The sequence below is a fragment of the Balaenoptera ricei genome, chromosome X (assembly GCF_028023285.1).
Source record: "Balaenoptera ricei isolate mBalRic1 chromosome X, mBalRic1.hap2, whole genome shotgun sequence".
Lineage (NCBI taxonomy): Eukaryota > Metazoa > Chordata > Mammalia > Artiodactyla > Balaenopteridae > Balaenoptera > Balaenoptera ricei.
The window spans coordinates 16,677,907-16,692,872 of NC_082660.1; the positions used below are offsets into that span (position 1 = coordinate 16,677,907).

Below are 14,966 nucleotides of genomic sequence, written 5' to 3' on the forward strand. Positions count from 1 at the left end.
GTTTTAATTGAATGAGCGTTGGGGACAGCAGTCTCCATGAGAGAAACAGTCCCTTGAGAGCATGTGACAGAAGGCTAAGTGATTGGGAAGACCATTCCACTCCGCCTCCTAACCTCCTGCCCCGGGAATTCCAGCAATGTGTGCTTTGAGCTAAGGGGTCAAGCAGGGTCAGATGTCCACATTATTGACTTGGAGTAAGAGGAGACAGTTTATTTCAACAGTTCCAAAAATACAAAAGGCATGACTTCTCTGAGCTCCAGCTCTGAAAGCATACCTAACATGGCAGGATATCAAGAGGTCAAGGTTCTCCCAAAGATGTGGTCCAATACCTCTCCAGATCTCCTTTTCTGCATGAGTACAGGAATCCCAAAGTAATTTCCAAATGCAGAGACAATGCTTCAGTGAGCACAGTACTAATCGGTGTGTAAGCAGCCTCAACTTACTAACTGGCTATGTCCCAAGAATTCATCGTGATTAACAATGAAAGTGACCACTTAATAGAGGGTCTTCTATAGGTGAGGTGGTTTATATACATTATTGCTATTGGAACTCATAACACACTTCCACAGAAATAATGGTATAATGACCTGATTTGGTCCTCCCTCCAAGAAAGCCCATTTAATCCACAATATCCTTAAGATACAGTATTCTTATTATAGGATCCAGTTACCAGGTACAATACTATTCTAGTATACGAAAGGAGACACTATGGCAGTTAGAATTCTAATGTACAATTTGGAAGCCATAGAAGTCCCACTACCATGGGGTCAAGGACACTTTCTGCCCTCCCGGCCATACTCATCAGTTGGCCCATGTTAGCAGAGAATCTCCTTGCCCCAAACCAGAGAAGGCAGCAGGAGCTTCAAGATGCTTCCTTTGCCCCAAAATCACCTCCTGTCTTTCCTATCATAGACCCCAGGATGGAATGAGGTTCAGGGATGGGGAGCCCCAGACTTTGGAAGCCACTGAGCCAATCAGCCAGAGCCACTGAGCCAATCAGCCAGTGCCACTGAAACACCAAGTGAAGGAGGTGGCCTGAGCACGACTCCAGAAATGGCTTTACCTCCAAATTGGGGATTTGCCCAATCATGCTACTGGTTAAATAAAAGGGACACAACTAACTTGAAAATACCACTCAAGTCAGATTTTTCCAAATGGAAAAGAAAGCTGTTTAAGAATTATTTTGACAGGACTGAGCTGTCTTCTTGTTAGAAAGGAAAGTCTGCAGCCCCAGGTAGTGCCGAACCGCTAAGACACAGTCGAGCCTCTACGACATTCACACCCATGACCTTGGCTCAAGACGGCACAAGAGATACACAGACGCCCACGTAGGAAGTTGGGTTAGCGACTGGGAGAACAAAGTTTCCCGGTCCTGACCTTTTGTTCCGTGAGCTGGAAAAGGCAGCAGAGAAGCTGGAGGGAGGAGAGCTTCAGGCCCTGGAGAGAGAAAGACCTGGAGTTCGTTCTCACCATCACAGATGGACACGCATGCTCACCCGAGGTGGGGCTGGGCCCTCAGCTGGCTTGGCAGACTTTCAAGGGAGTTGGCACACACACGTCCTGAACATTGCCCTTCTCCCCATCAATGATTTGTGTGGGGTGTGTGTGTGTGTGTGTGTGTGTGTGTGCCATTTTCTCCAAGTTCCTCGAGAGATGCTGAGAAATATTAACAATCTCATTTGGTTCATTTTAAAATTAATTATCAACTCGCAGTGAGTGACATTTTAGAAGTATACGGAGGCACAGCAACATGGGCCATCCATGGGGGACTATGAAGGCTGACAGTCACCTATCCAGAGATGTTCACAGTGTGCACCTGCGCAGGGGTAAAGGTATGCACGTCACACCTTTACAATGATAAACCTACTAAACCACGGTGGGTTAAGGCAGCATGACCAAGAAAATATTCATGAGCTTCTGTCACAGTCGCTCAGCACAGGCAGTGGAACTGAGGGGAGGCTGGAGCGGCACCTGTGGGTGCCCCCACCCCTGTCCTGCATGGTGGGAGGACTTCCTTCCTTACTTGACTTGGAGAGCTGCTCATCCTGGGAAATGCCGAGGTCGTCCGACTCCCCCGACAGCTCCTTGATGAAGTTGGAAGGAAACATTCCAGTCTTTCCATTGAGAACACCTTCCCACCATCCTTCTTCTACCTGCACAGATGTGAACAGAACAGAGGCAGGGTTCAGGTTAGATGTGGTACTTGCCAGTTTTCTCTCCCATCTGTACAGTGCCGAGTGCAAAGCCCACACAGGGAGAGCTGCAGGACCCAAAGCTTACAGGTTAACAGGGAATGAGAATGTAGACTTCACAGGGTCTCGAGATTCAGACTCAGGAAGGGGGGTTTAACCTAGGGACCACAAACGCAAGTGGAAAAGAATTAACACTTCATTTCCACTAACATCCAACTGAAATTTGGCATTTCCTTTGATTAGGAATATACGTAACATACCAGAGTAATAGAAGGACCTGTGACGTGACACCAACCAAATCGTATTTTCATATCACATCATAGATACTGTGGGTATTTCAAGATATCGTTTGCACTCATTGCTACTTTGAAGTGGTGGTAGTTATCACACCTGCTGGGAGACCTTGTTATTTAATGTATTAATAAGGAATTATTTATTATTTATAATAAAGAAGTACACATAGATTAGTATACCAAAATTTGCTTTTAAAATAGCTTGATAGCTACTTTAATATAAATGGTTCCTTTTGTAACCTTATGTGTTTTATTTTATGCATATAAAACCATTATTTAAAAACTGAGAATGGCTTTCCCAGACTACCAAACCTAACTTGATAGCCTAACAAAAACAGTTAAGAATCTGTGGAATAAAAACTCAATCAGAAGGTAGAAGGACTCCCTGCAGCTTTCTTGAAGGTTCTAGATTACCCTGAGATGAACTGATATGGGATGAAGGGAGGTAGGGAGGGCAGCCAGACTGCAGTCATCTGGGTGGGGGAGTTGAAGGCTGGATCTGGGGAGGGGTGAGAATGAACAAGGCAGGTGTGGATTTGAGAATCTGTGAGGGATAAGCTGGTCTTCAGCAACCAATTGGCTGAGACGAGGGAAGTGTAAACAAAAAAAGTCATCCCCAAATTTTGTGATGGAGCCACTAACAGAACAGCAGAAGTCAGCATAGTGAACTGGCTTCTCGGAGGAAAATAACAGGGCATTTTGAGAACAAGGAAGCACTTACTTACCAGTATGGTGTAGTATAATAGAAAGAAACCTAGAAACTTTTTGGAATTTTTTTTGGCCATGTACATGTATTACTTCTTCAAATCAATAAACACAATTTAAAAGCTTAAATAATTAAAACAAAAAACAAAAAGAAAATTAGAGTCAAAAGCCCAGTTCAAATCGTATCTTGTGACTCTTCGAATGTCCTACTAACTGAACCCTGGCTTTCCTATCTGTACAGTGGGATAATTAGTACACTTGATCAGTGTTAGAAATAGATGTATTATGATTCTACACTAGGGGCTAGGGACACAGAACTGTACAGGACATATCCTTTTTTTTTCCCTCAAGAAGTTGACAATCTACCAAGGTAGAAAGGGCACATGGTTTAAAGATGGTGGAGGGTGGGCATGACCAAAACCTAGCAATGCAAGGTAAATAGAAAAGAAAACACCATGACTTAGCACAAACCAAATGTGTTACACAAAGTTGAGCTCACCGAGATCTGGAATGCTAAAGGAAGGCTTGGAGAAAAAAAGGAATCAAAGTTAAGGTTGGCCTTGAAGAGCAGAAATGCCAGATATAAGTAGGGGAGGGTGTGTGAGAGAGACATTCAGGAGGTGCTGACACAGCCTCAGAATGGAGACAACCAGAATGGCATTTTAGAGCACGATTTAGGGAGCTCATGGGATACAGACTCACAGAGTGGCCATTATATCTGTGTGATCACAGAATCTTCGGGAAAGAATCCAGACAATGGCACCCGTGCATGACTATCCTTATTCAATACCAAATCACGGCATTTCACAACGTTTCCATTGAAATCATTCCATGTGTCTATGTCAACTCAACCGTTATGTATTATCCTTTCAAGGAGCTTTTTATAGGATTAGAATGGTTAGGAAGATTCACCATAAGCCTGAATATAAATAGTCACAGGATTTGTAGCATGGGGTCCTTTGTGCTTGCCCTGAATAAGGAACCAGAAAATGACCTTCTTTCTCCCAGAAATCACAAGGCAGGAGGGAAAGACCAAGGGCACGGACCACAAATGAGCAGTCCCTGGCATAATCCCCGACAGCGCAGGGCAGCTGGGCCAATTCCATTTGATTCAGTTTGACAGTATCTAAAACGCTCCTGTTCCCAGTAATAAGTGGCTCCAGCCCGAGATCCCTGAAGGAAGTGCTCCTGATGTGTGGGATCGGCAGGCTGCCTGCTGGGAAAACAGGGGTGTGTTCACCTCACCACGTCCCCACATGCCCGCATCCCTGTCACAGCACAGTCTGAGAGGAATGGCCAACAGGGAACCGGCAGACGTCTATCATTAGCCTCATGGCGCGCAGAGGAGCAGACAATCAAACCACGGCTCATCGCCTGGTGGGTACACTTCCCATTACAGGCACCACGGAGCGGGCGGGGGTCTGTCCCCAGTAGCAGAGAGAGCTGTTCGGTGCTATTTCTTCCTAAAGACTGCTGCTCTGGTTGCAAGATTCAGGCCGGTGATATGAGACAAATGATCCCCAGCCCCACACTATCCCTCTTCAGCGATATTCTAGTTCAACTTCCTGCATAAAGATGATGACACTGAAGGCCATAGTGATTACACTCACTCATGAATGGATGGATGGATGAATGAATGCATGGCAAGGAAATCAAGTGGGGGAAATCCTCCATGGGGGCCTATGAAGCTCTGATTCCCCCACAAAAGGAATTTTCCTTCCTGTGAGGAGCAAAAGGGACCAGGAGACCCTGACTATATTGCACACTGTTCTTAATTAGGTAACACCACACTCAGGTCTGTGTGACCCTCCCGATTCCACCAATATTTAATGAGCACCTATTCTGCACTGCCCTAGGACTTCGGGACAGATTCACTGGTGAACAAAACAGATAAAGACCCCATCCTTGAAAAGCTTCTACAATAAGAGTGGAACATACAGAGTCTGCACACCATCTGCTTGGAAATCAAGTTGCTTATGTTTATGTTTCTATATTTAAAGAGAGAAATGCATCCCTTTGTAATAAAGTGAGGATTATGGATGTTACGAAGGGCTTATGATTTCTTTCCCAAGGAAAGCATTAGAAGGGGACAGACACCTACCTTCTCCCCGCCAACACATACTCATCAACAGGCTTCTGCAGGCCTTGGCTCTAGGTTGAGAACAAACCCCTGTGTTCCTCGGAGACCAACCCAGCCAGCTCTGGAGCCCATGGCTATGTTCCAGGAGAGAACCCCACCTTCAGCCCAGAGCTGGGAGCAGGGCAGCTTTACATGGTAAGTGTTTGAGGAAGAAAGATGCAGTAAAACCACTTAAACAGGGCTTCCCTGGTGGCACAGTGGTTAAGAATCTGCCTGCCAATGCAGGGGACACGGGTTCGAGCCCTGGTCTGGGAAGATCCCACATGCCGCGGAGCAACTAAGCCTGTGAGCCACAACTACTGAGCCTGCGCATCTGGAGCCTGTGCTCCGCAACGGGAGAGGCCGCGACAGAGAGAGGCCCGCGCACCGCGATGAAGAGTGGCCCCCGCTCGCCGCAACTGGAGAAAGCCCTCGCACAGAAATGAAGACCCAACACAGCCAAAAATAAATATAAATTAATTAATTAATTAAAGAAACGTTAAAAAAAAAAAAAAGAATACAGGGACCTCAGTCATATAATTGTAAAAAAAACAAAACAAAACAAAACAAAACAAAAACCACTTAAACAGTTTGTGTCTGTGTGCCCTGCAATTCTTAAGTCTTCACAATCACCAGCCTCTAAGTGGTTCAGGGCCCAAGGAAGTAGTTTCTAGTTCTTAGCCCTGTTGCAAGTTGGGGAAGAGGCTGGGTGAATTTCAACATCTCCACCTCCACCCAATCTTACAAACATTATCTACACCTGTAACGCACTGAACAGGATGTCTGTGAATACAAAGATGACCTTGCTGTCTGGGGTACCTAACTACCCAGAATACAGGCACACCTATTTTATTGCACTTTGCTTCACGGTGCCTCACAGATGTTGCTTTTTTTTTTTTTTTTTAACAAATGGAAGGTGTGCGGCAGCCCTGCATGGAGCAAGTCTATCGACGCCACTTCCCCAACAGCATCTGCTCACTTCGTGTCTCTGGGTGACATTTTGGTAATTCTCAAATATTTCAAACTTTTTCATTATTATTATATTTGTTACGCTGATCGGTGATCATGATCTTTGATGTTACTACAATGACTTGAAAGCTCAGATGATGGTGAGCATTTTTTAGCAATTAAGTACTTTTTAATGAAGATATGTACATTATTTTAGACATAATGCTATTGCACACTTAATAGACTACAGGATAGTGTAAATATAGCTTTTATACGTACTAGAAGACCAAAAACTTTGTGTGACTCACTTTATTGCAATATTTGCTTTATTTCAGTGGTCTAGAACCCAACCCGCAATATCTCTGAGATATGCCTGTAGTTCCTACTTATCACTGTTGAAGTTTTACCTGTTAACTGTACCAAGAAGGGGAACAAGATTCATCAAGTCTAAAGTCTACTTCAGGGTACAAGCAGCAAGACAGAAAAATCCATTTAAGGGTTGCTATAGCTTTTTACATCCAATTGCCCTTTGTTACCCAAACCTCAGTCAGAAGCACACTGAAGAGGTAGGTGTGAGGGAGGAGGGAACATGGGGGAGGGAGAGGCACACAGGCAAATGGAGTCAGCTTCATTGTTTCAAGAGCTGTTTTACCATTCTTTCCAAAAAGAACAATGGACAAATCAAGGTCTAAGGAGAGGCCCACACCTCAACATTACTAAAATTTTCCTCAAAATTTATTCATACTTGGTAGGTCATACGTTTCTGGGAATGTATCCATTTATTCTAGGTTGGCCAATTTGTTGGCATATAATTGTTCATAATAGTCCCTTATGATCATCCATATTTCTGTGGTATCAGTTGTAATCTCTCCTCTTTCATTTCTGATTTATTTATTTGAGTTCTCTCTCTCTTTTTTTCTGAGTGAGTCTAGCTAAAGAGTTGTCTGTTTTATTTATCTTTCCAAAAAACCAGCTCTTGGTTTCACTGATCTTTTCTATTGTCTTTTTAGTCTCTATTTCATTTATTTCTGCTGATCTTTGTTATTTCCTTCCTTCTACTAACTTTGGGCTTAGTTTATGCTTTTTCTAGTTCCTTGAAGGCATTATGCTAAATGAAATAAGTCAGACAGAGAAAGACAAATACTGTATGATCTCACTTATATGTGGAATCAAAAAAAAACAAAAACAAAAACGAACACATAAGACACAGACTCATAGATATAGAGAACAGATTGGTGGTTGGCAGAAGCAAGGGGTGGGGAAGGTGAGCAAAATGGGAGAAGGGGGTCAAAACAAATTTCCAGTTATAAGATAAATAAATCCAGAGGATGTAATGTAAATAATTACCAATATTATACTGTAAATTTGAAAGTTGCTAGGAGAGTAGATCTTAAACGTTTTCATCACAAGAAAAACAAACTGTAACTATGTGTGGTAATAGATGTTAACTAGACCCACTGTAGTGATCATTTTGCAATGTGTACATATATCAAATCACTTTGTTGTACACCTAAAAGGAATACAATGTTATATGTTAATTATCTCTCAATTTAAAAAATGTATTCAGAAATAGTTAAATGAGAATTTCAGTACCAGTCCTTTTTCCTACCTGTGAGAGGTAGGGGAAAGCATTTTGGAAAATTTTTTAAACTAGAAAAATATCAAGATAGTTTTTTAAAGTTTTTAAAATTGAGATATAATTCATTTAAAGGTACAGATCTTAATGGTACAAGTTGAACAGTTTTGACAAATGCATACACTCATGTAACTTATAGTTCTACCAGCATACAGAGCATTTCCATCATTCCAGAAAATTTCCTTGTGTTCCTCCCCAGTCAATCTACCTCCAAGCAACCGCTAATCTGATTTCTATCACCTATGATTGGTTTTGCCTTTTTTAGAACTTCATGTAAATGTGTTAAGACATAGTTTTACCTTTTGAATATTGCTGAAAAAAAATACAAATTGTTTTTAGAAAACATCCTTTTCTATTTGTGGAATTAGTGGGAAAAATATTTTTGAGGGAACCACTTCCTGAAGTCATAAATACCTACATTATTTTCTATTTTTATTGCTTTAAATAACCATCCCTGTTGATCTGGGGACATGGAAAGCTAGTCATGCCAACTATAAACAAGTGTTATCTTGGTTCTAAATGCCTGCGCCAATATTTTCCCCCAATTCCTATGTCCTTCATTGTCTAATTACCTCTTCCAGGCAGGGCCAGAACATTCCCATACACAAAGGAAGTTGATTTTTATCCCCTCCCCTTATTCTTTTGAGAATAAGCCTATTCCACATGAGGGGGTCCCTCAAAAGAGAAATCTGTAGGGTCATCCAGAGGGAAATGACCTAAGAAAAAAAATAAATGATTTCTATTTAAGACTCTGTCCAATGAGACAGAGCAACATCCATGATTTTCCTGACAGTGGCAAGGGTTTCTGGTAGGGCTCTTACAGACATTCTTCAGCAATGCTTGAAAGTCCTGTCCTTCAATACAGCTATGGGCTAGTCTACAGGTCCCCAGATTCCTAAATGACTCTAGGCTATCCTTACTATCATTCCAGCTTGAAAATATGAGCAAATAATAAATCAAGCCAGAAAGATAACCTTTCTGATGAGTCAAGATCCTGAAGCTTTATCCTGTAACTATTCCCAGGTGAGTGAATTGTCTATGGGGACGCGTTCACCTTAGAACAGCCACACGTAAGGAAACTTTGAAGGGGGTGTTCCTTTAAAAGTTCAGTGTGCAGATGTAGAGAATGGACCTGAGGACACGGGGAGGGGGAAGGGGAAACTGGGACGAAGTGAGAGAGTAGCATTAACACATATACACGACCAAATGTAAAACAGATAGCTAGTGGGAAGCAGCTGCATAGCACAGGGAGATCAGTTCGGTGCTTTGTGACCACCTAGAGGGGTGGGATAGGGAGGGTGGGAGGGAGGGAGACGCAAGAGGGAGGAGATATGGGGATATATGTATATGTATAGCTGATTCACTTTGTTATACAGCAGAAACTAACACACCACTGTAAAGCAATTATACTCCAATAAAGATGTTAAAAAATAAAAGTTCAGTGTGGGCAGCAGTGTCATTTTTCCCTCCACCCCATTTGATTGCATCTGCCAGCTCCTGCTTCCTGTACTACACACCTGCTCCCAAAGCTTCACAGGTCATCCCCAACCTCAGAGCAAAGCTGTACTAACGTCCTGCCCTCCTTCCTCGAGACTAGCCCAGCGCCTTACACAATACAACTGTGCTTGCTGAATGAATCCAAATACTCCTCACCTTCCACATGTCCAGTTGAAATGTCACCTATTCTAGGAAGCATCTTCTTCCCTCTCACTGAGTACCTTTGTTTTCAAATTCCTCTCTCACTTGTCAGCACCATTATTTGCCACTCTAACAGTATCTCGGGTTATTAGTCACCTTCTTAGTTGAGTATATCTTACCCTCTCCGACTATACCAAGCATGTTTCAAAGCAGAGTTCTGTTCAATAAATCTTTGGATCTCTGTAAACACAGTTTCTCTCACCAAGTAAGCACTCAAATATTTGATAATTCCCATAGCTATGCCAATCTATTATAAATACATTTAAACTTGCAAAGATGTTACTTTTATGTGGTTGTCGCCTGTTTTGTATGCCAATGATTCTAATCTAATCATCGTTGCTTCTAAACGTGGCTTCCCCCTCCTTAATATGAACGTCCTACCATCTCTGTGCATTAGGAAATCAGAGATGTACACCCCAAAGTTATTTGGAAAAATAATTGTAGAGCAGCCTGGGCTCTTTAGATTATCAAATTACAATTTAAAAAATCTTACATTAATGTTATCTTTTTTTGAAAAGGGATACAAACCCTTCTAAAGCAAAGGGTGCCTTAATGGGTAAGAATTTAGGTATGCTTTGATCACCTATTAATCAGCTTTTAAAGGAACGTGACTTCCCGTGGGCAAGCACAAAACAAAAAGGCCTCCTTTTGCACATGCGAGAACTCAGAGTTCTTACACCAAAAATGAAAGGAGGACAAATTGCCCATCCACACCCACAGAGGTTGTCTGATTGAGTTAAAGTTTTGAAGAATTTCAAGGGCCTCTTTAACTCCTGCTGAGAGAACCAAATCTCTCTCCATGGCACAAGAAGTAAGATGCCTAAGTTTCTAGGAAATGCAAGTGACCTTTCTTTGCAAACGACAAGGCCAAGTTAAGCTCTAAGTCAGAAACTGAAGCCTTCAGTCTCTAGCCAGCCTGACTGGGGACCACTGGGAAATACCTCAAAAACTAACCACAAAGAACAAACAACAGCCAGAATCTCTGAACACCCCTTGGGCCACCACGAGGAGAGACTGGATGAGACCAAGCTCATCTAGCACAAGAGGAAATGCAGCGCCTTTCCCAGGCTCTAGATAACATAGATAGGAAAACAAAGAGGTTTCAAAGCACTTTAAAGCAAAAACCAAACCCAAAAAATAGGCCAGCAAGCCAGTTTCAAAACTTCAGTGGCCCTCAAATGCCACTTCTCCTGGTAACCCAGTCCATGTGCCATCTCTGTTCTTATCATCAGAACTTCGCCTGCACTGATCAATCATCCCCATGCTGGACAAAAATGTCACAAGTGTGTATTTACAATGATTTCCTTAAAAATGCCTACCAGGGATTTAGCCTGTTAGCTTTCCTTTTGGATCGGCAGCCCAGTCCCATTAAGTTCACAGTGACTTTTTTTTTCTCCCTGCAGACCAGCCAGGAGGCAGAAGCGTGGTGAGCGCTTCCTGAGCAACCTTCACTTCGCTCACCCCGCTCATCCCTGGACCACCCCACACTCTCCATTTCTCCTCTAGCCACGCTGCAGAGACCCATCCAAGCTGAGCTGCTAACTTCTGCCAGAGGGCTGTTCATCCTACCAAGGGTCACGGCCGTGTCCACCCAAACCTGTTTCCGTCCACTGCTCTTCCTGCTAGCACACAATTTGGTTAAAGAGTACAAAATATGTAGGTCTGAAGAGAAAAAGCTAGTGGTGAGAAGGAATAGGATAATAATTTGAAGGTTTAAAAAAAACGGTGCCAAAATAGGTGTAGAAAAAGACAACTAAAAGAGATTAGGGGTGAGGGAGTGTAGAACTTTAGAAGAATTATTAACCCTGATTGTTTCACTTATGTTGTCCTCAATCCACTTTAAAGAAGCCAGTGGGAATAGCAGAGGATGCATCATGGATGCAGAGAGGATAGAACTCAAACCAGCAAACCCATAGTTAAGGGAAATGCCCTGGCCCTACGAGGCTGTGTTGACAAATGGCAGACGAACATACATTTTTATATTTTAAGCTAAGATTACACGTTAAGATATATGTATATCATTTTTTAGGATTCTCTACTTCATTCAACTGTTCTAAAAAACCGGTCCATACATTCAAAGTCTTCCTAGGAATTGTCTCTTGGGGTGGGAGGGAGTATGGGCATTTGTGTTGTATAGCTTTGGAATACTGTAGAATTAATCTATCAATCAATCAATAAAAATATATATACACACCTACACAATACAATATGTTATATTTTTATTGACCAATAGATTGATTCTATAGTACTGCAAAGCTATTACTATGGTCTTATCTCAACCTGCTCCTGTGATTTAAGGGTTTTTGTTTATTTGGGGTTTTTGTTTATTTTGTTTTTAGTCTTCAGTGGAATTAGACAATAGCTACTCAATGGCATTTAAATAACACCCAATGTAAGAGAAAAGGACAGATTTTATATTATACAGTGACAATGGCCCAGGATCTGCAATATGACAAGTAAATTTCAACAATAGGGAAATTAATTTTTGATGATATAATTTTAAAAATATGGATTAGAAGGTAAACCTTTATGTTTTGTTTTACACAAATAGCATAGGCTACACAGTTAATTTTCCTTTTTCCTGCTTGAAGCAAGCCCAGAATGAAGCCTAGCACAGAACTGGCAGGGATGGAAAGGAGGCTGGGACCGTAGATGGTGGTGAAGCTCTTCTTCCAGACAAGGAGAATAACAGCCCTGCAATCATTCCTCTCCTTTAGCGACCCTCGTTCGGCTTCCCTGGAGCCAACAGGCAGTTGAGAATGGGCAATATTTCCCAGAAATTTATTAATAATTTTCCTTACCTTAATTTGTATTTCTTAAAATATTATTACAACATTAAAGGAAAAATCATCTCCTATGACAGAACCATTTTCAATTCTGGGTCCCTTTCCATCTTTGATCACATGCACAAAGATAGATTTTAGACGACTGTATCCTACTGTATGCAAATCTGTGGCTGATCTATTCATTTATTTTGAAAAAAACTTTTCATACTTCCATTTATTCATTTACTTATTCAGTAAGCATTTATTAAAGTATATGTTAGGTTTCAGGCACTGTTCCAGGTACTATGAATATAAAGATAGATAAAAACCAGATCCCTACTGTCGAAAAGCTCTCAGGTTAGTGGAATATAACATAATTACAACGCACAGCATTGTAATAAATACAGATTTAAAGGCCTCTGCGTTTACCATCTTAATGGCTTCACGATCTTCTAGCTGGATAATATAACTTAATTCACACAACTATTCCCTTTCTTGATGACTTTTCATTATCACAAGCATTGCTGCAATTAACATGTTTCACATATTCTTTTTCTGTTGACCATTTCCCTGGATAAATTCCTAGGAGTAAGATTACTGAGTCAAAGGGTATTAATTCAGATTTTTAGAGCTATTGATGTGCTTGTTAAGTAGCTTCATACAAGGATCATAAAGATATACAAAGTCACCAGTTCTTCTAAGCATTGCCAAGTCTTACCACTAAATCTGTTTTAGGATTTTCAAAAGGAGGTACCCATTATTGTCTTAATTTGATTAATTAATAGCAGGGCAGAACATTTTCTCATGGTTAAGATTTTTATTTCCCTTTGTGGGATGTGTGTTTATAGCAGATCTATCTATACTTTATCATTATTATAGTAGTTTTCTAAAATATTTTCATATGTTACATACATAATAACTTTTCATCTTAATTTATTGCAAATTTTTTTCCTGTTTGTTGTCCTCTTTGTTTAGCTAAACTTTCTTCAAATCATACCAAAATTTTAACTCTCTTTTATTTTTAGTCACAACTGTTTATTTTTTCCTCTGGAATTTCTTCCATGGTGTCAGTCTTAAGAACTGTGTCCTTCTACCATTGGCACAAATGTTCTACTCTGCTGTGCATTCATTTTTAACACATTCAGCTTTCAACAAATGTCTCCTATGTGCTCTGCTTGGCACCAGGAATAAAAAAATGATGAATGAATGACATACTAATACAAATTATCCAAAGCTGGGAAATAGGCAAAAGGGGTTACTGCATGTCCTCCCATTATCACACTGGGAACCCCATTAATTGATTCTCTAGGGACAGGTATCTTTGCTTGACACACTATTTACTATTTATGAGATAGTTTACAACTCTCTTAGTGTAGATGTTAACCGGTAGAAAACCAAAAGCAAAACAAATGAGTCTTGTCAGATAACCATGAAAATAAACTTTGACCAGCAGAGATGCAAGAGATTCATCCCCTAGAAAAGATAACCTCAGAGGTTACAGTTTCACTACCCTGCAGGACGCTATGTAGTTGTGCATCTAACTTAGCAATCTTAATCAAGTTTTCTTCTCTTTCAGTCATTATAAATACTTTGCTGTTTCACCATTCTCTTTGAGCCAGCCTTACCATCTTGCAGATGCCCTCATTAGTGAGTTAAATAAAGCTTTGATGCATGCTCACTTCATGTTTATATGAGAGCCAAGAAATCTGGCTGCTAGCATCAGCCCTGCCACTTCTACCCACGTCATAGTTCACTTAACCCTTAACCTCCTCCTTGACTTCTGGCTTCCTTTTTTTGCGGGGGGGAGGAAATCGTGGGTTTCTGTAAGGTTGAATGGTATTCAGGAAACCAAAGCAACTGGAAAACTGTATTTCTATATACAGATACATATGTTGAATCAGAATGAATGATCAGATTCTAAGTTCGAAGTCCAGGATCCTCCAGGCCTGAGGGAGTGGAGCCTGAGAAGCCCATGCCAGTGTCTGGTGGGACACTTCACCAGCAGGGCTGGCTCCGAGCAGCCAGGACCACACAGGAACAAGGTTATGTAGTGCAGTGGAAAGAACAAGGGTCTCTAGCCAGGTGGACCTGGCTTCAACCCTCAGCTCTGCCTCTTCTAGGGTCTCTTGAGCCTCTTTCTTTTTCTACAAAATAAAGTGGTTACGATGAGTCAATGGGCCCATGCGTAAAGAACCTTGTCACTACTGTCACATACTAGGTCTTCAATAAATGCCACTTCTTTTTCTTTCCCTGCTGGGTGGCAGGCCTCTCTGGAGGAATTTCCTCTGGAAGAGACTGAACCAGGTGATGTCCAAGGTCCCTTGAGTTCTAACGCCCCCCACAGCAAGGCCAACCAGCCAGGGGTGGGTTCTGACAGCCCGTGCGAGGCCACCGCGCCCACCCGCCTGGCACACGTACCTCTCCTACCACCTCTATGATGTCGCCAACTTTCAGCTCAAGCTCATCATCGTTCTGGGGCAGGTAGCTGAACGCCACCTGGCACCGGCGCCTCCGTCGCTCGCCTGCATGGGAAAAGCAAAATATTCAGACACAGCTCTTGTCTCAAAATTAGATTTTAAAGAGAGGCATCCTAGGCATGCAGGCAAATTA

The 14,966-nt window shown here is 41.8% G+C and overlaps 1 protein-coding gene across 6 annotated transcripts in view; it reads right to left on the minus strand.

Moving 5' to 3' along the window:
• The window catches only part of SH3KBP1 (SH3 domain containing kinase binding protein 1), a 337,779-nt gene that overhangs the window by 149,202 nt on the left and 173,611 nt on the right, over positions 1–14,966 (minus strand). For 5 of the 6 annotated variants that reach the window (XM_059911028.1, XM_059911025.1, XM_059911027.1 and 2 more), the window contains 2 exons: positions 14,775–14,878; positions 2,024–2,153 (listed from right to left, as the gene is read on the minus strand). In XM_059911028.1, coding sequence (XP_059767011.1) covers positions 2,024–2,153; positions 14,775–14,878 — 234 coding nt within the window. Of the gene's footprint in view, positions 1–1,377; positions 1,438–2,023; positions 2,154–14,774; positions 14,879–14,966 lie in introns of all 6 variants that reach the window. The other variant, XM_059911030.1, reaches the window with a different exon arrangement.